We start from the raw sequence: 18,423 nt of genomic DNA on the forward strand, positions 1-18,423 counted from the left end.
TTCCATTGCATAATTTTTTCCTGCTTTGTCGAACATTATTTGACCATAGAGTTGAGGGTCCATATCTGGGCTCTCTATTCTGTTCCATTGGTCTATATGTCTGTTTTTGTGCCAGTACCATGCTGTCTTGGTGATCACTGCTTTGTAACATAGCTTGAAATCGGGCAACATGATGCCCCCAGCTTTGTTTTTCTTTTTCAACATTTCCTTGGCGATTTGGGGTCTTTTCTGATTCCATACAAATTTTAGGATTATTTGCTCCAGCACTTTGAAAAATGTCATTGGAATTTTGATCGGGATGGCATTGAAGGTATAGATTGCTCTGGGTAGCATAGACATTTTAACAATGTTTATTCTTCCGATCCATGAGCATGGAATGTTTTTCCATCTTTTTGTGTCTTCAGTTTCTTTCAGAGTGTTCTGTAGTTCCTAGAGTATAGATCCTTTACCTCTTTGGTTAGGTTTATTCTGAGGTATCTTACGGTTTTTGGTGCTATTGTAAATGGAATCGATTCTCTAATTTCTCTTTCTACAGTTGCATTGTCAGTGTATAAGAAAGCAACTGATTTCTGTGCATTGATTTTGTATCCTGCCACATTACTAAATTGCTGGATGAGTTCTAGTAATTTGGGGGTGGAGTCTTTTGGGTTTTACACATAAAGTATCATGTCATCTGCAAAAAGAGTTTGACTTCTTCTTTGCCAGTTTGAATATCTTTTATTTCTTTTTGTTGTCTGAATGCTGTTGCTAGGACTTCTAGTACTATGTTGAGCAACAGTGGCGAGAGTGGGCATCCTTGACGTGTTCCTGACCTTAAGGGAAAGGCTCTCATCTTTTCCCCATTGAGGATGGTATTCACTGTGGGTTTTTCGTAGATGGATTTTATGAAATTGAGGAATGTTCCCTTTATCCCTATACTCTGAAGAGTTTTAATCAGGAAAGGATGCTGTATTTTGTCAAATGCTTTTTCTGCATCAACTGAGAGGACCATATGGTTCTTCTCTCTCCTCTTATTAATGTGTCCTATCACATTGATTTGCAAATGTTGAACCACCCTTACATCCTGGGAATAAATTCCACTTGGTCGTGGTGGATCCTTTTAATGTATTGTTGGATCCTATTAGCTAGGATTTTGTTGAGGATTTTGGAATCCAATATCGGCCTGAAATTCTCCTTTTTGATGGGATCTTTGCCTGGTTTGGGGATTAAGGTAATGCTAGCCTCATAGAATGAGTCTGGAAACTTTCCTCCTGTTTCTATTTTTTGAAACAGCTTCAGGAGAATAGGTATTATTTCTTCTTTGAATGTTTGGTAAATTCCCCAGGGAATCCATCAGGCCCTGGACTCTTGTTTTTTGGGAGGTTTTTGATCACTGCTTCAATCTTGTTACTGGTTTTTGGCCTATTCAGGTTTTCAGTTTCTTTCTGTTTCAGTCTTGGCAGTTTATAGGTTTCCAGGAAGGCATCTGTTTCGTCCAGGTTGCTTAATTTATTGGCATATAGTTGTTGATAATAATTTCTAATAATTGTTTCTATGTCCTTGGTGTTAGTTGTGATCTCTCCCCTGTTTCATTCATAATTTTATTAATTTGCGTCCTTTCTCTTTTCTTTTGGATAAGTCTGGCCAGTAGCTTATCAATCTTATTCTTTCAAAGAATCAGCTTCTAGTTTCGTTGATCTGGTCTACTATGTTTCTGGTTTCTAATTCATTGATCTCTGCTCTAATCTTAATTATTTCTCTTTTAATCCGTGGCTTAGGCATCATTTGTTGCTTTTTCTCTAGTTCTTTAAGGTGTAAAGTTAGTTGGTGAATTAGGGATTTTCCTGTTCTTTGAGTGGGGCTTGGATGGCCATGTATTTCCCCCTTAGGACCTCCTTTGCAGTATCCCATAGGTTTTAGACCAATGTGTTTTAGATCTCATTGGTTTCCATGAATTGTTTAAGTTCTTCTTGGATTTCCTGGTTGACCCAAACATTCTTGAGCAGAGTGGTCTTTAGCTTCCAAGTGTTTGAATTTCTTCCAAATTTTTTCATGTGATTGAGTTCCAGTTTTAAAGCATTATGATCTGAGAATATGCAGGGAATAATCTCAGTCTTTTGGTATCGGCTGAGACCTGATTTGTGACCCAGTAGGTGGTCTATTCTGGAGAAAGTTCCGTGTGCACTCGAGAAGAATAAGTATTCTGTTGTTTTAGGGTGCAATGTTCTGTGTATATCTGTGAGGTCCATCTGGTCCATCATTTAAAGCTCTTGTTTCTTTGTTGATTTTCTGCTTAGATGATCTGTCTGTTGCTGAGAGTGGAGTATTGAGGTCTCCTACAATTAACATGTTATTATCAATATGACTCTTTATTTTGGTTAACAGTTGGCTTATGTAGATGGCTGCTCCCATGTTGGGGGCATAGATATTTACAATTGTTAGATCTTGTTGCATAGACCCTTTAAGAATGATATAGTGTCCTTCTGTGTCTCTGACTACAGTCTTTAGCTTAAATACTAAGTTGTCTGATATAAGAATTGCTACCCCAGCTCTCTTTTGATGTCCGTTGGCATGGAAGATGGATCTGCATCCCTTCACTTTCAGTCTGGATGTATCTTTAGGTTCAAAATGAGTCTCTTGTAGACAGCATATGGATGGGTCCTGTCTTTTTATCCAATCTGCAACCCTGTGCCGTTTTATGGGAGCATTTAGGCCATTCATGTTGAGAGTGATTATTGAAAGATATGAATTGATTGTCATCATGTTGCCTGTGAAGTCCTTGTTTCTATAGATTGTCTCTGTAAATTTCTGTTCTATATCCCTCTTGGGGTCTTTCTCCTTTTATAGAACCCCCCTTAATATTTCTTGCAGGACCAGCTTAGTGGTCATATATTCTTTCAGCTTATGCCGATCTTGGAAGCTCTGCATCTCTCCATCCATTCTCAGTGACAGCCTTGCCAGATAAAGTATTCTTGTCTGCATGTTCTTCTCGTTTAGTATCCTGAATATGTCTTTTTTTTTTAAGATTTTATTTATTTGACAGGGAGAGAGACAGCAAGAGAGGGAACACAAGCTGGGGGAGGGGAGTGGGAGAGGGAGAAGCAAGCCTCCCGCCGAGTGGGAGCCCAATGCAGGGCTAGATCCCAGGACCCCGGGGTCATGACCTGAACTGAAGGCAGAGGCTTAACAACTGAGTCACCCAGGCGCCCCTAGGGAGATTATTCTTGATATATTGTTGAAATAATCTCAGAATGACTTTTCTGTGTTGTATTATTATGTAACTGTTTATTACATGTATCTGTAACATCTTTGTGTCCCTAATTTAGCAGTTGTACTACTATATATGTAAAACTAAAATGGGAACCTTACTCTACTCCATCCTTTAATAAAGTAAATCTTTGAGGCACCTGGTTGGATCAGTCGGTTGAGCGTCTGACTCTTGATTTTCACTGAAGTCATGATCTCAGAGTTGTGAGATGGGACCCAGCATCGGGCTCTGTTGGGGCCTGGAGCTTGCTTAAGATTCTCTCCCTCTCCGCCCTGCATTCTCTTTCTCTTGTAGGCCTGTTGGGAAGATTAAGATATGTAGAATGAGTTTACCAATTCTGGCACATCAACATGCAGTAAATGTTGTCAGTGTTGTAGAGTGCCACACGTCCTGCAGTATATTTACAGGAATATCCTATCCTGATGTCACATAGGGCTGTCAGATATCTGAGGTCCTGATGGAGGCAGATTTCTCACTCGGGTAAAGGCATCTGAGAATGCCATACAGACTGTTCACCAGCCACTAATTTTCTGTCTTTAGGAGGACCCAGGATGCCCCACTTTCAAGTCATCCTGGGGCTGCCTCTGTCCAAAGCCCATGGCTGTCCCCTCCGCATGTGTCTGGAGCTCCGCCGGGGTGCTCCCGCCAGAGCAGAGGCCGCAGGGTAAAGCTTAGTACCCTGAATATGTCTTGCCAGGCCTTTCTGGCTTGCCAGGTCTCTGTGGATAGGTCTGATGTTATTCTGATGTTCCTTCCTCTGTATGTAAGGAATCCCTTCCCCCTAATTGCTCTTAAGATGGTTTCCTTGGTTCTAAGATTTGCAAGTTTTACTATTACATGCCGAGGTGTTGGCCTGTTTTCCTTGATCTTGGGAGGGTTCCTCTCTGCCTCTAAGACACAAATGTTTGTTTCATTCCCCAGATTAGGGAAGTTCTCAGCTATGATTTGCTCAAATATATCTTCTAGTCCTCTCTCTCTCTCTCTCCACCCCCTCAGGGATCCCAGTAATTCTGACATTGGACCGTTTCATGGTGTCACTTATTTCTCTGATTGTGTTTTCATGGATTTTGAGTTGTTTCTCCTTGGCCTCCTCTTTACCCTTCTTTTCTATCAGTTGGTCTTCTAGATCACTAATTCATTCTTCTGCCTCATTTACCCTAGCTGTTAAAGTATCTAGTTTAGATTGGATCTCATTGATAGCATTTTTAAGTTCTGCCAATTCAGCTTTCATTTCTGCCCTTAGAGACTGTATGTTGCCATTAATCAATTTCTCCATTTTAGCTATTGTCTTCACAAGTGCTACCCTGAATTCCATTTCCAACATCTTGGTTATATCTGTATCCATTTGTAAATCTGTGGCAGAAGTCAGTCTCTGAGTCTTTCCTATTTTGGGGGTTCGTCCTCCTAGTCATTCTGTTGAGGGGTGGTTGAGGGAATGTACGGAGTCCAAATTATTGACCACAACCCAAGCAAGATGCACCTGTTTTATAGGGACCTTAGGGTTGTCAGCCTCTTGTTCTCCCAGCCTGTCTTCTGGGGGGAGGGGCCTGCCATGCTGTTACTCAGGCAACCCTGTTTGGGCAGAGTTGTCCTGCCCCCTGTGGGGGGGATGGGCTCAGTGAAAACCGGTTTTGGGGGGCTTTTGTTCTCTGGTGACTTTCTGCGTCTCTTCCAAGAGTCAGAGTAGAAGAGATGGTTTCCAACCCTCTGCCTCAGAATAGAGAGATCACAGTCTGTTCTTCAGTAAGCTCTCCAGGCCACACTATCTCCGTTTCTGTCTATGCTGCTAAAAACTGCAGCATCCTGGGTTGTGCGCCCATCAGCTGGGCTCCCAGTCCTCGCCTCTCGGTCAGGGCACGTCTCTTCCCTTTGTGCTTCTAAAACCGCCAGTCGCCCCCAGTTTGCACATGTGGCTCCACTGCTCTGGGTTTCCGTCGGGGAGCTGCCCGAAAGTCCGTTCCCTGCCGCCACTGGTCTGCCAGTCTGTGCCTGGTCCCCAGCTCGGGAGGCTGTCACTCACCGGTGGTGCAGGATCCGCACGGCTCCCTCCCCCTTCCATTTATCCTCCGATATCTGCCTGCGGAATCACGGCTCCCTGCTTTATACCTTGAAACCAACTGCCTGCGATATTCTGTTTGTAGAGATCCAGATATATCTTCTTACATCTCAGGCTGATTTCATGGGTGTTCAGAGTGGTCTGGTAGATATCCAGCTCAATTCTGGGGACCGGTTGGAATTGAGTATTCCTCTCCCCCCGAGTATTCTGTAGTTTTCTGAGTACAGATTCTCTGCTTCTTTGGTTAGATTTATTCTTAGGTATCTTATGGTTTTGGGTGCAATTGTAAATGGGATCGACTTCTTAAATTCTCTTTCTTCTATCTTGTTGGTGTATAGAAATGTCACTGATTTCTGTGGATTGATTTTATGTCCTGCCACTTTGCTGAATTCCTGTATGAGTTCTAGTAGTTTTGGGATGGAGTCTTTTGGGTTTTCCACATAAAGTATCATATTATCTGCAAAGAGTGAGAGTATGACTTCTTCTTTGCTGATTTGGATGCCTTTTATTTCTTTTATCTGATTGCTGAGGCTAGGATTTCTAGTACTATGTTGAGCAGCAGTGGTGACAGTGGGCATGCCTGCCATGTTCCTGACCTTAGGGGGAAAGCTCTCAGTTTTTCCCCATTGAGAATGATATTTACTGTGGGTTTTCGTAGATGGCTTTTAGGATATTGAGGTGTGTACCCTCTTTTGCTATTCTCTGAAGAGTTTTAATCAAGAAAGGATATTATACTTTATCAAATGCTTTTTCTGCATCTATTGAGAGGATCATACGGTTCTTGTTCTTTCTTTTATTAACATACTGTATCACATTGATTTGTGAATGTTGAACCAACCTTGCAGCCCAGGAATAAATCCCACTTGGTTGTGGTGAATAATCCTTTTAATGCACTGTTGGATCCTATTGGCTAGTATTTTGGTGACAATTTTTGCATCCATGTTTATCAGGGATACAGGCGTGTAATCCTTTTTGATGGGGTCTTTGTCTGGTTTTGGCATCAAGGTAATGTTGGCCTCATAAAATGAGTTTGGAAGTTTTCCTTCCATTTCTATTTTTTTGGAACAATTTCAGAAGAGTAAGTATTAATTCTTCTTTAAATGTTTGGTAGAGGGGCACCTGGGTGGCTCAGTCATTAAGCATCTGCTTTTGGCTCAGGTCATGATCCCAGGTTCCTGGGATTGAGCCCCACATCAGGCTCCCTTCTCAGCAGGAAGCCTGCTTCTCCCTCTCCCACTCCCCCTGCTTGTGCTCCTGCTCTCACTCTCTCTCTCTGTCAAATAAATAAATTAAAAAATCTTTTTTAAAAAATCTTTTTTAAAAAATGGTAAAACTCCCCTGGGAAGCCATCTGGCCCTGGGCTCTTGTTGGGAGATTTTTGATTACTGCTTCAATTTCCTTACTGGTTATAGGTCTGTTCAGGTTTTCTGTTTCTTCCTGGTTCAGTTTTGGTAGATTATACATCTCTAGGAATGCATCCATTTCTTCCAGATTCTCTAATTTGCTGGCATAGAGTTGCTCATACTATGTTCTTATAATTCTTTGTATTTCTTTGGTTTTGGTTGTGATCTCTCCTCTTTCATTCATGATTTTATTTATTTGAGTCATTTCTCTTTTCTTTTTGATAAGTCTGGCCAGGGGTTTATCAATCTTATTAATTCTTTCAAAGAACCAGCTCCTAGTTTCATTGATCTGTTCTACTGTTCTTTTGGTTTCTATTTCATTGATTTCTGCTCTGATCTTTATTATTTCTCTTCTTCTGCTGGGCGTAGGCTTTATTTGCTATTCTTTCTCCAGCTCCTTTAGGTGTAAGGTTAGGTTGTGTATTTGAGACCTTTCTTATTTCTTGAGAAAGGCTTGTATTGCTATATACTTTCCTCTTAGGACCGCCTTTGCTGCATCCCAAAGGTTTTGAACAGTTATGTTTTCATTTTCATTTGTTTCCATGAATTTTTTTAATTCTTCTTTAATTTTCTGGTTGGCCCATTCATTCTTTAGTAGGATGCTCTTTAGCCTCCATGCATTTGAGTTCTTTCTGACTTTCCTCTTGTGATTGAGTTCTAGTTTCAAAGCATTGTGGACCAAAAATACGCAGCAAATGATCCCAATCTTTTGGTACCGGTTGAGACCTGATTCATGACCTAGGATGTGATGTATTCTAGAGAATGTTCCATGGGCACTAGAGAAGAATGTGTATTCTGTTGCTTTGGGATGGAATGTTCTGAATATGTCTGTGAAGTCCATTTGGTCCAGTGTGTCATTTAAAGCCTTTATTTCCTTGTTGATCTTTTGCTTAGATGATCTGTCCATTTCAGTGAGGGGGTGTTAAAGTCCCCTACTATTATTGTATTGTTGTCAATGTGTTTCTTTGCTTTTGTTATTAATTGGATTATATAATTGGCTGCTCCCATGTTAGGGGCATAGATAGTTAAAATTGTTAGATCTTCTTGTTGGATAGACCCTTTAAGTAGGATATAGTGTCCTTCCTCATCTCTTATTATAGTCTTTGGTTTAAAATCTAATTTGTCTGAAATAAGGATTGCCACCCCAGCTTTCTTTTGGTGTCCATTAGCATGGTAAATGGTTTTCCACCCCCTCACTTTCAATCTGGGGGTGTCTCTGGGTCTAAAATGAGTCTCTGGCAGACAGCATATCGATGGGTCTTGTTTTTTAATCCAATCTGATAGCCTGTGTCTTTTGATTGGGGCATTTAGCCCATTTACATTCAGGGTAACTATTGAAAGATATGAATTTAGTGCCATTGTATTGCCTGTAAGGTGACTGTTACTGTATATTGTCTCTGTTCCTTTCTGGTCTGTGTTACTTTTAGGTTCTCTCTTTGCTTAGAGGACCCCTTTCAATATTTCATGTAGGGCTGCTTTGGTGTTTGCAAATTCTTTTAGTTTTTTTTGTCCTGGAAGCCCTTTATCTGTACTTCTATTTTCAATGACAGCCTAGCTGGATATAGTATTCTTGGCTACATATTTTTCTCATTTAGTGCTCTGAATATATCCTGCCAGTGCTTTCTGGCCTGCCAGGTGTCTGTGGGTAGGTGTGCTGCCAATCTAATGTTTCTACCATTGTAGGTTACAGACCTCCTGTCCTGAGCTGCTTTCAGGATTTTCTCTTTGTCTCTGAGACTTGTAAGTTTTACTATTAGATGTCAGGATGTTGACCTATTTTTACTGATTTTGAGGGGGGTTCTCTGTGCCTCCTGGATTTTGATGCCTGTTTCCTTCCCCAAATTAGGGAAATTCTCTGCTATAATTTGCTCCAATATACCTTCTCCCCCCCCCCCCTTTCTTTTTCTTCTGGGATCCCAATTATTCTAATATTGTTTCGTCTTATGGTATCACTTATCTCTCGAATTCTGCCCTCGTGATCCAGTAGTTGTTTATCTCTCTTTTTCTCAGCTTCTTTATTTTCCATCATTTGGTCTTGTATATCACTGATTCTCTCTTCTGCCTCATTTATCCTAGCAGTTAGAGCCTCCATTTTTTATTGCACCTCATTAATAGCCTTTTTGATTTCGACTTGGTTAGATTTTAGTTCTTTTATTTCTCCAGAAAGGGATTCTTTAGTATCTTCCATGCTTTTTTCAAGCCCAGCTAGTATCTTTATAATCATCATTCTAAACACTATTTCTGACATCTTACTAATGCCCATATTGATTAGGTCCCTGGCAGTCGGTACTGCCTCTTGTTCTTTTTTTTGAGGTGAGTTTTTCTGTCTTGCCATTTTGTCCAGAGAGTAGATGAATGAAAGAACAAAATGCTAAAAGCATAACAACGACTCCAGAGAAGTAGACACTAAACATATCAGAAGAGACCTGAAACTGGGGGGAAAAGAAAGGGAAAGAAAAAAAAAATATATGATCAGGCTGGTGAATAGATGAGAGCCACACACTAGATTTTGGGTGTATTTTCGTCTGTTAGAAGAAGCTGCCTCCCAAATTTTAAAGAAGGAAAAACTTATGTATGTACAAAAATAAGGGTAAATATGATGAAGGGATGGAATATGACTATAAAGATGAAAATTATAAAAGATTTTATAAAAGGAATTGATAAGTTGGTTGAAAAAATAAAATTAAAAAAAATAAAAGGGATAGAGAATGTGATCAGGCGGGAGACTAGAACAAAGCCATACACTAGAGATTTAGGGTATATTTTGGTCTGTTAGAAGAAACTGTATCCCAAAATTTTAAAGAGAGAAAAACATACACATACACACACACATACACACACACACAAAATAAGGTTAACTACAATGAAAGGATAGAATATGACTTTAAAAAGGAATTGATAAGATGTTTAAAAAGGGGAAAAGAAAAAGGAAAAAATAAAATTTAAAAAATTAACTTTGAAAGACTAAAGAATCATGGTAAAAAAGCCATGGATTCTATGTGCAGTATTCTCCTAGGGCTGGAGTTCTGCCATTCTCATTGATCGGTAAACTTGGTCTTGGCTGGCTGTTCTTGCTGATCTTCTGGGGGAGGCCCTGTTGCCGTGGTTCCCAAATGTCTTTGCCGGAGGCGGAATTGCCCCGCCCGTGCCCGGTCCACGCTAAGTAATCTGCTGGGTTTGTTCTCGGGAGCTTTTGTTCCCTGCAAGCTTTCCGTATAGCTTTGGAGGCCGAGAGTGAAAATGGCGGCCTCCCAATCTCTGCCCCGGAGAAGCCGAGAACTCGGGGCCCCACTCCTCAGTGCGCCCCCAGAGAAAAGCAGTCAATCACTCCCATCTCCCCGGTCTCCAGCTGCACTCCGTGCTCCCCCGGCCTGTGACCGAGCATTTCTATCTCTGGCACTCGACTCGGTGTGGAGTCTCCAAACCCAGCAGATCCCTGTGGTGCACTCCCACGCCGCTCCTCCCGGGGGAGGAAGGGGAGTCTCCCCGGATCTGCCGCTTGTTAGGTCCCTGCTGGAAGAGCAGTGGCCCGACGTGGTGGCACAAATTTGTTCTTCTGATGCCCTCCATGGCTTCTTTGTTGAACAAACCTTACTCCTTGTGAATGATACACACCCTGCCGTTGTCTGTATGGGGGATCATGGTGTCAGCGAAAATGCTTGGGTTTGAAAACAACAGATCTGGGGTTGGATCCCACTGCTGATGTGCGTTGCTGAGTATCTCTGAGCCTCAGTTTCTTCTTCTGTAAAACGGACATAGTTATAGCTGAAGTTTGTCAAGGAGACTGAGGAGACGGCTCCTGTGGGTGGCAAGAGTCCATGCTCAGTGACAGGTAGTTTGGCTGGTTTCATCATCGGGACAGAGTGTGATGGACGGTGATGGTGGGGTGCTGACACGTGGTGCTAACACGATGGTGCCGACTGGTCATCAGGCCCCCCAGCTCCCGCACCAGCCATCACTCCCACCCCACCACGCTCCCCACGCTCTCAGAGCACACTGGCCGCAGGTGCAAGAGGTACATCACCTCTTCAGAGCCTGAGTTGGTTCATCTAGCAGTGGGTTATCCCTGCCCAGGCACCATCAGCCTGTGTGCGGGGCTGCTTCACGAGTCCCCAAAATTTTTGCCTTGAGTGCTGTCAGCTTTGATGTCCTCTGCCTCCCTCCGCTGGCTGCCATCTCCACTGTGCCCCATTCACGTTTCAGGGCCTGAAGAACCAGCCCCGGGTGAAGCTGAACATTGTGAGGTGTCCTCCAGTGACCACCGTGTTGATCAGGAGACCGGACCTGCGCTACCAGCTGGGTTTCAGCGTCCAGAACGGAATCGTAAGTCTGGCTCTGCGCTTCCTCCCAAAAGTCTTAGAACTCTGGCACAGTGTTTGGTTTTACATTTTTTTTTTTTTTAAAGCCAGGCAGGTCCCCAAATGAATCCAGCAAGGAGAGGGCTGGGTGGGGGAGGGCCGCTCTGCCTCCTCCGTGGGCAGATCCCCTTCGGGCAGAGAATTCTGTGCCTTCCACGGGAGAAAAAAAGGTGCTAGCCGCAGTCAGGGCCCTGAGTCTCTAGGTGACGGTGCAGGGTGGCACTCCCAGCTGCCAACTTGAGATGGTCTGGGACGTGCCTCCGAGCGCTTCTTCCCCCTCCAGCCCTGGGTGTGCAGTGCTGGGGCTGGGCGGGCTCCCCGGAGATTCCAGGCACTGCCCAAGGGCGGCGCCCCCGGGCCTGTGACGCATGAATGGCCTCCGCCTTGCCTCTGTAACCTGAAATAGCACTGTAGGGCTAAAGAGTATTTTCATCACTTGGATGTCTGCCTTGAAACAATACTTCCTTTTTTCTTTATTGTGGTGAAATACACACAGCGCTAAGTTTACCATGGAAACGATTCTTAAGCGTACAGTTCTGTAGCGTGACGTACATTCATTCACAGAGTGGTATAACCACCACCACTAGCTCTTTCCAGAACTTTTTCTTCGTCCCAAGCCGGAATTCCGTACTCAGTACTATTCCCTTTTGTCCTGGTTTGCTTGTTCTGGACTCACAGGAGGTCCGGGCTTTGATGATAGTCCCGTTCTCTGTCTGTGACCTTCTTGACTTTTAGGTTTTGGGTATGCTCTCCCTCTGTTTTGCCTCCGTCTTTCCAGATTGAAGAACCCTATTGTTTTCCCCCTTAAGTTGCAATTAAGAGCGGTAGGTTATTAAAATTTTATTCAGAGTATGTTTCGAGGTTTAGAAATACCATTGGGGTTCCCAGGTGGCATGGAAACATCCAGCCCCTTCATCTGTTCTTTGTACCCCAGTGGCCTTGTCCTAGGCTGGGGAGCCAGGGTTCCTTCTATGGTTTGGGCCAGATGTCTGTTTTTATCTGCTGATTTTCCTTGTTTGCTTTGTTCATATTCAAATAATTTTAGAAGTTGTTCAGATACAAACAGCGGCAGGTCCCTCAGTTTTGTCTGAAGTGTGGGAAGCGCCCGCGGAGTGTTTGACCCCAGGGCACCCCAAGGGCCGCAGGGTCCCCATGCTCAGACACAGACAGCCCATTGTCTTGGGATGCCAAGGTCTTGTCTACGTGGGCTGAAAAGGTACATATCTGAAGTGAAAAGTCAACTCTGTAAATTCAGAACATATTTCTGGGGGGAAAGTCTGATGCTTTGTGTGAGGTGGGGACAGCCTGGCTCCCAGGGCCGAGCCCAGAGCCCTCCAGCCCCTGGAGAGGTCATCTCCTCTGCGAACTGTGATGCCTGGCCATACAGCGGCGGAAAGCAGCCGCGGTGGCCTTTCCGTGAGGAGTGAGTTTGAACCAGGGCTGTGGAGTGGAGAAGGCCGAAAGGAGCCAGCTGGCCACACTTTGGCTCATGTAACTGTGACCCTGAAAAGCAGGCTTCGAACATGATAAAGTTCGATGTTCAAGTCCCAGGGGTGAATGTGGGAAGTGATATTCGCCTGTGTTCCACGGGCTGAGAGCTTGAAACCATGGCGGCGCGGTGACAGGCCCCAACAGCTCTTTCTCCCATGGCCCAGCTGGGATGACAAGCGGTCAGAACTCAGCGGGCTGTGACGCCCCGTGATGCACCGAGTGCACAGGCGTGTGGCCCTTTTTGTCGTGGAAAGAAACCAAGAGATTTAAATGCCCCCAAAGTAACCACAGCAGCTTCTTAGAGATGAGAGGGCAGGGGCTCCAGGAACAACAGGCCCATCCCCACCCAGCTCCCCGCCACGTGGTGCTGCCCTGAAGGGTAACGTGGTCTTTCTTCCGACAGATCTGCAGCCTCATGCGAGGGGGGATAGCGGAGAGAGGTGGCGTCCGCGTGGGACACCGGATCATTGAGATCAACGGGCAGAGTGTGGTGGCCACTCCACACGAGAAGATCGTCCACATCCTCTCCAATGCGGTGGGGGAGGTAGGAGCGAGCAGGGCCGGGGGGGGGGGGGGGGGGGGGGTTGGTGCCCCTGGTGCCCCTGGCCTCACGCTTGTGCGGCCCCACACAGGCCTTCCAGGGAGTGTCCGTTCTGGTCCTCAGCACTGCCTGACAGCCAGAACCTCCGTCCCAGCCCGCATTTTGGTTTTTTTTAGGATTTTTATTTATTTGAGAGAGAGAGAATGAGAGAGAGAGAGAACACTAGAGAGGGGAGGGTCAGAGGGAGAAGCAGGCTCCCAAGGAGCAGGGAGCCCGATGTGGGACTCGATCCAGGGACTCCAGGATCATGACCTGAGCCGAAGGCAGTCGCTTAACCAACTGAGCCACCCAGGCGTCCCCCAGCCCGCATTTAACCCAGTGACCAGCCGTGCCCGAGAGCAGCTCCTGCCAACAGGAGCGAGTCCCCTTTGCATTAGTTGCTCTCCTTCCCCTTTGGACTCTGGGATTCATCCGTGTGGCTTCCCTCGGGCTGCCCAAGTTCTGTCCGGTTTTCCAGTTAGCGTGCTGGGGAGATGGAGTCTTCGCTTGAATCTCGTCAGCAGAGCCCCCTCCAGGGGCAGCTCCCCGGTAGGGGCCTCCTGAGGTCGTGGTGGCTGTTCCTGGGCCCCCTTCCTGGGCCCCCCGACCTGTGCGGGGCGGGGCGGGGAGGAGACAGGAGGAGTCAACCCCCCCCCCCCCCCTCAGCCCGGTGAGAGCAAGAATGTCGCACTGGCTGGGAGAACAAACATTTTAGAGAGAGGCCACCTCGGTCCAGTCCCTGTCGTGGGTGGGGGAGTGGGGGGAGGAGATCTTCAAAGCCCCCCGTGGTTAGAGCCGCTGCCCGCCCCCACCCAGGGCCATGGCGGGGGGCAGCGATGCCCACAGCCCCCGGCCTGAGGCCCACTGACGCGCCTCCCGCCCCTCAGATCCACATGAAGACGATGCCGGCGGCCATGTACAGACTGCTGACGGCCCAGGAGCAGCCCGTTTACATCTGAGGCCGCGCGCCCGCCTGGCCGCTTGCATGGAGGCCTGTCCTCACTCGTGGTGTGTTTCTCGTGCTGCATCTGTGTGCCCACCGAGACCCTTCCCTCTCACGCCCAGCACCGGTTCTCCACCGAAGAGGAGAAGCCGCAGACCTCTTTGCTCGCTCGCTCTCCAGTTTGCAGGGTTTTTTTCTTTTTTCTTTCTTTTTTTTTAACGCCAGGGACGTTTTGTCTGCGCTCGCTTGAGGATGGAGAGCAGCCGCCAGCCCCCGGGTCCCGGCCCAGGCCGGCACCATCCCGAAGGGCCCTCGGGGGTCCCCAGGGGGGCCGTCACTGCTCAAGGGCAGTGAGTCCGGCCGCAGCGCCCGGCGCTCCGTTGGGCCAACAGCAGGCACCAGCCGCGTCTTTAAGGGGTTGCCCTGCCCACCGTGGACCAGGGGCGCCACACAGCTCCGCCCAGAATTTCTGAGCCAACCTTAGGCCTCTTCTAGAGCTAGTTTTAGTTTCCACATCGTTTTTTTTAACGTGAGCCTTCTCACCCAAGGGTCGACGGGGAGCTGCCTGGGACCAGGGCACCATCTCGTTGCAGAGAGCTCAGCGGTTCCTGGGGCGGCCTCGGCCTCCCTGGTCGTCCCGAGGTTACCAACCATCAGATAGACACGGCAGGGACTCCGGTCCCCCTTCTCTGCCGCACACGATCACCCTCGCCGCCTCCCACCACCAGTGAGGCACACACAGCCCCTGGAAAGCCCACACCGCCCCTCCGTGAGGCCCCTGCCCCTGGCCGGTGGGGCCTGCAGGGGCTGCGCGGCCCTGTCCTGAGAGAGACGCCCCCTCCGGGGCTGAGGCCTGGCTCTGCCGGCTCGGCCTTGGTTCAGAGAGCACTAGTGGGCTCCCCCGAGCCCCCACTCCTCACCCGCGCGGGGAGTCTGGGAAGGATGGACTGCTCCCCTGGAGGAAGAGCGCCCGGGTGCCCAAGGCAGGACCAGCTTTCTCCTCTGCTCAGGGCTGAGGCAGCACGTGACATTTGAAAGTCCAGCATAGTAATAAACCACAAAACTAAGGGGACAGGAATGACCCCACACTATGCCTAAGAATCCCCAAGTGTGTTCTAGAAACATCATCTCGCTGCCTCGTGGGTCTGAGAGAGCTTTGAGTGTTCCCATCAGGTGCCTCATTTCGTGGGTTCTGTCTTGGTTCAGTGCAGGTGTTTCCGTGATATTATTCTGAGCCAGTTTTCACTTATTCTTGTCCAAAGAGCATTTTGTTTTCATGTAGGTGGGTGTGGGTCGGTTTGATTTTCGTTTTGTTTCGTTCATGACCTCAGCAGAGACAGGGGAAGAGAAACTAATATATTTTGTGATATTAATAGAGTCCCTGTTCTCTGCACCGGGGATATTTATGTTGTGTCTGTGGAAATAGGAATTCGGCGAGCACATGTTGGCTAGTATGTATTTATATGTCAAATGGAGGGATTTTGGGGAGGGAGGAAAGGGAGTATAAAAAAACAGGAAAAGACCGCCCCCCAAGTGCCGAGTGGGCAGTTCCCCTGGGATTTCTGTACCTCCTGTTTTCTGCTGAAAGGAGAGCTAAATGTTCCAAGGGCATCAGTAGCTGACTTCAGTTTGACGACAGCACAAGCCCTAAGGAAGATGGGTCACTGCTGCCCGAACATCCTCTCTGGGAAGGGGCTGCCCCCTCTCCAGGGGTGCCGGGGTGCACGGTCCAGGACTCCTGGACTTTCTGAGGATGCTCAGCCCCAACGGCCGGCTCACCACACCTGTGAGCAGCCAGAATCATGGCTCCAGATTCTCTTAAGTCCTAAAGAGTCATGCATTGGTCCTTCCTCTGCCAAAAAGAGTGGGTAAAATAGGAACAAAGCATTATTGGTATTTTAGGCATCAGGAGCCTTGGCAAATCATGGGAGAGGCTCAGGCCTGTCTGTCTGCTGCCAGAGCACCTGGACAGAGGCCTGTCCACGATGGGCCGGCAGATGGGGACCCCTCCCCAGCTTAGCACTGTGCAGCCTCCCCATAATTACAATTAAGTATCTTCACCCAAAGGAGAGAGGAGAGCAAGCATCGATTCTGTTGCTATCGCACAAAAATCCTGGAACATTTGGCAACATTTGCCAGAGAAGCCAATCTGGTGAGCTCTCCGGAAAGACCAACATATTTTAGCCTAAGAGGAAGGTTCTTTATCCACCGCTCACCTTCTGTCAGTCCAAGCGGCTCCTTACACCCCGATAGCTCATGTTCCTGGAGCTCGGTCTGGGTTTGGCTGACGAGTCCGTTCCTTCCCCTGCTCCCATCGGATGGAGGGGCCTCACCCACCTTTGGTTAACCAAGGAGGCGGGGCCTTAAGTGTCAGTAACTCGGTTTGGGAAAATCCCGTGGGACGAGGTGGTCACTTTCTTTCTGGCATCCCAATATATATAGTTATATATGTAAATACCTGAACACCCCCATCTCACGGGGAAGACTGTACAGAGCAGCCTTCCCAAACAGGGCCCAGGCAAAAAGCCACTCTTGCTGCTTGGCTGGGACATGCTGGTGACTCAGCTTTGGGGACAGATTCTCAGATTCGTCTGCCCCTCCTGGTCCAGCCAGGATGCACCAGAACGCACCCTGTCTCTGCCTTCTCACCTGGGAGCATTTCAGGGAGCCACCATCAGCCTTGGGTTCGCGAGAGGAGAAAACCCCCAGAGACCAAGACCCGGCGTCTGCTCCCTCACCAGAGTGGGCCCCTCGGGGCCCCCTGAGCCTGCCGCGGGCCCCCCTGAGCCCGCCACGGGGCACCGGATGCCAAGCCTCCACGCGCAGGTCTGCTGTCTGGACACTGCCCGTCCACACCGGCCTCAGAGAGTCCCAGAGTAACCTACTACCTCCCCCATCGCTCCCGCTGCCCCCCAGGCCCCCATTCGCACTCCACACCCCCATCTGCACGCTGAGGAAACTCATCCACGAGCCCCTCCTGGGTCCCTCGACCCAGTAGTGTGGCTGTTACCACTGTTTACAACCAAGGGCCACCTCCTTTCAGATATGTTTACTCTCCCACTGACACGGCCACTGGCTGGTTTGAGTTTCGCGTCCGTCGGCTCCTTCCCCGGTTCGGGCCAACTAGGGCACACGACCCGATTCTTTGCCCCCCTCCATCAAGGCAGTGTGTGCGTGAGGACCACGTGGGAAGGAAATTTCTTGTACATAGCACAGCCCCTGGAGTATGAACTTGTACTATTGTTCTGTAAAGAGGGTGAAATAGAGCTTATTGTAAAGCTTGGGACAAGTAGAGTATTGTATTTGTAACAATATCGTTCTTTGTATACACAAAACTCAATGATCTCTATATATAAATATAAATTATATAAATAAAATATATACACACGTGAGCCTGGAATGTTGGTGCCACACACCCACTGAATGTACTTCCTCCGGCAGCCTGGTCCCTGGGCCCGGCCGCCCTCCCCTCCTCTGTACTGTTTTGGGGGTTGTGATGTATTCGGTGTGTTCTCTTCCTTTATTTAACTGAACGCTAATGTCTGTAAGAGTTGCTGCAACAATAAATAAGAACTTCATCTCTTGGCCCCGGCCGAGCGTCCTGTTGTTTCTGGGAAGGGACGGGAGGGGCCCCAGGAGGGGGGAAGATGGGGTCTTTTCCTCCCCCCGCAGGCCACCTCCTGGCCCTCGTGGAGGGCCTGCTTCTGCCCAGAGCCCAGACGCGTCCCGTGAAACCCGCTCGACCCTGGCAGTGTCGCCTGTTAGTGCAGACGTCCCAGCAGCCTGGCGAGGCGGGTCCTGGCGGGTCCCCTCGCGTCATCAGCACTGGGTGGGAGCGGCGGCAGGTGGGCGGGCTTACTCACTGGCACCTCTCGGCAAGCCCCCCAGAGCTGTGCTGCCCCCCGACGACTGTCCCCTGTGGGTGGGACTGCCCCTGCCCGGGGGTACCTCACACCGTCCCCTCTCCGCTTGATCTCCCCTGCAATTGCAGAACTAGAGAAAAAAGCACTCGCCCGCCCTGCCACACACACAACCTTCATTCTAGTCTTTTGTCTGTCATTTCCCCTTACACCACGATCCTCCGTTCCCTAACCACCACCCCCCCCCACCGCCCCGAGCTCCTTCCTCATCTGCAGAATAGCGTCTATCTCGTGGGGACACGGTGAGGGTCAGCCAAGGCATTTGAAGCCTTGGCAGCATGCCCGGCTCCCAGAAGGGCTGGGGAAGGGCTGGCCCCGCGGCATTAAAGCAAGCATGCCGAGCCTCCCGGGCCCGCAGACACAGGCCCACAGAAGCTGCCTGCGTCTTCACCCACCCCTGCACTGCACCATCAGCAGCCACAGCT

At 48.3% G+C, this 18,423-nt stretch overlaps 1 protein-coding gene across 2 annotated transcripts in view; it reads left to right on the forward strand.

Moving 5' to 3' along the window:
* APBA1 (amyloid beta precursor protein binding family A member 1) overlaps window positions 1-16,890 on the forward strand; it is a 128,739-nt gene extending 111,849 nt beyond the window's left edge. For both annotated transcript variants that reach the window (XM_035029078.1, XM_035029079.1), the window contains 3 exons: window positions 10,910-11,029; window positions 12,959-13,099; window positions 14,023-16,890. In XM_035029078.1, the coding sequence (XP_034884969.1) occupies window positions 10,910-11,029; window positions 12,959-13,099; window positions 14,023-14,094 (333 nt within the window). In that variant the 3' untranslated portion in view covers window positions 14,095-16,890. The remainder of the gene's footprint in view (window positions 1-10,909; window positions 11,030-12,958; window positions 13,100-14,022) is intronic.
* The last annotated feature ends 1,533 nt before the right edge of the window (window positions 16,891-18,423 follow it).

The sequence above is a fragment of the Mirounga leonina genome, unplaced genomic scaffold, assembly GCF_011800145.1.
Source record: "Mirounga leonina isolate KUSES-001 unplaced genomic scaffold, KU_Mleo_1.0 Mir_224, whole genome shotgun sequence".
NCBI lineage: Eukaryota > Metazoa > Chordata > Mammalia > Carnivora > Phocidae > Mirounga > Mirounga leonina.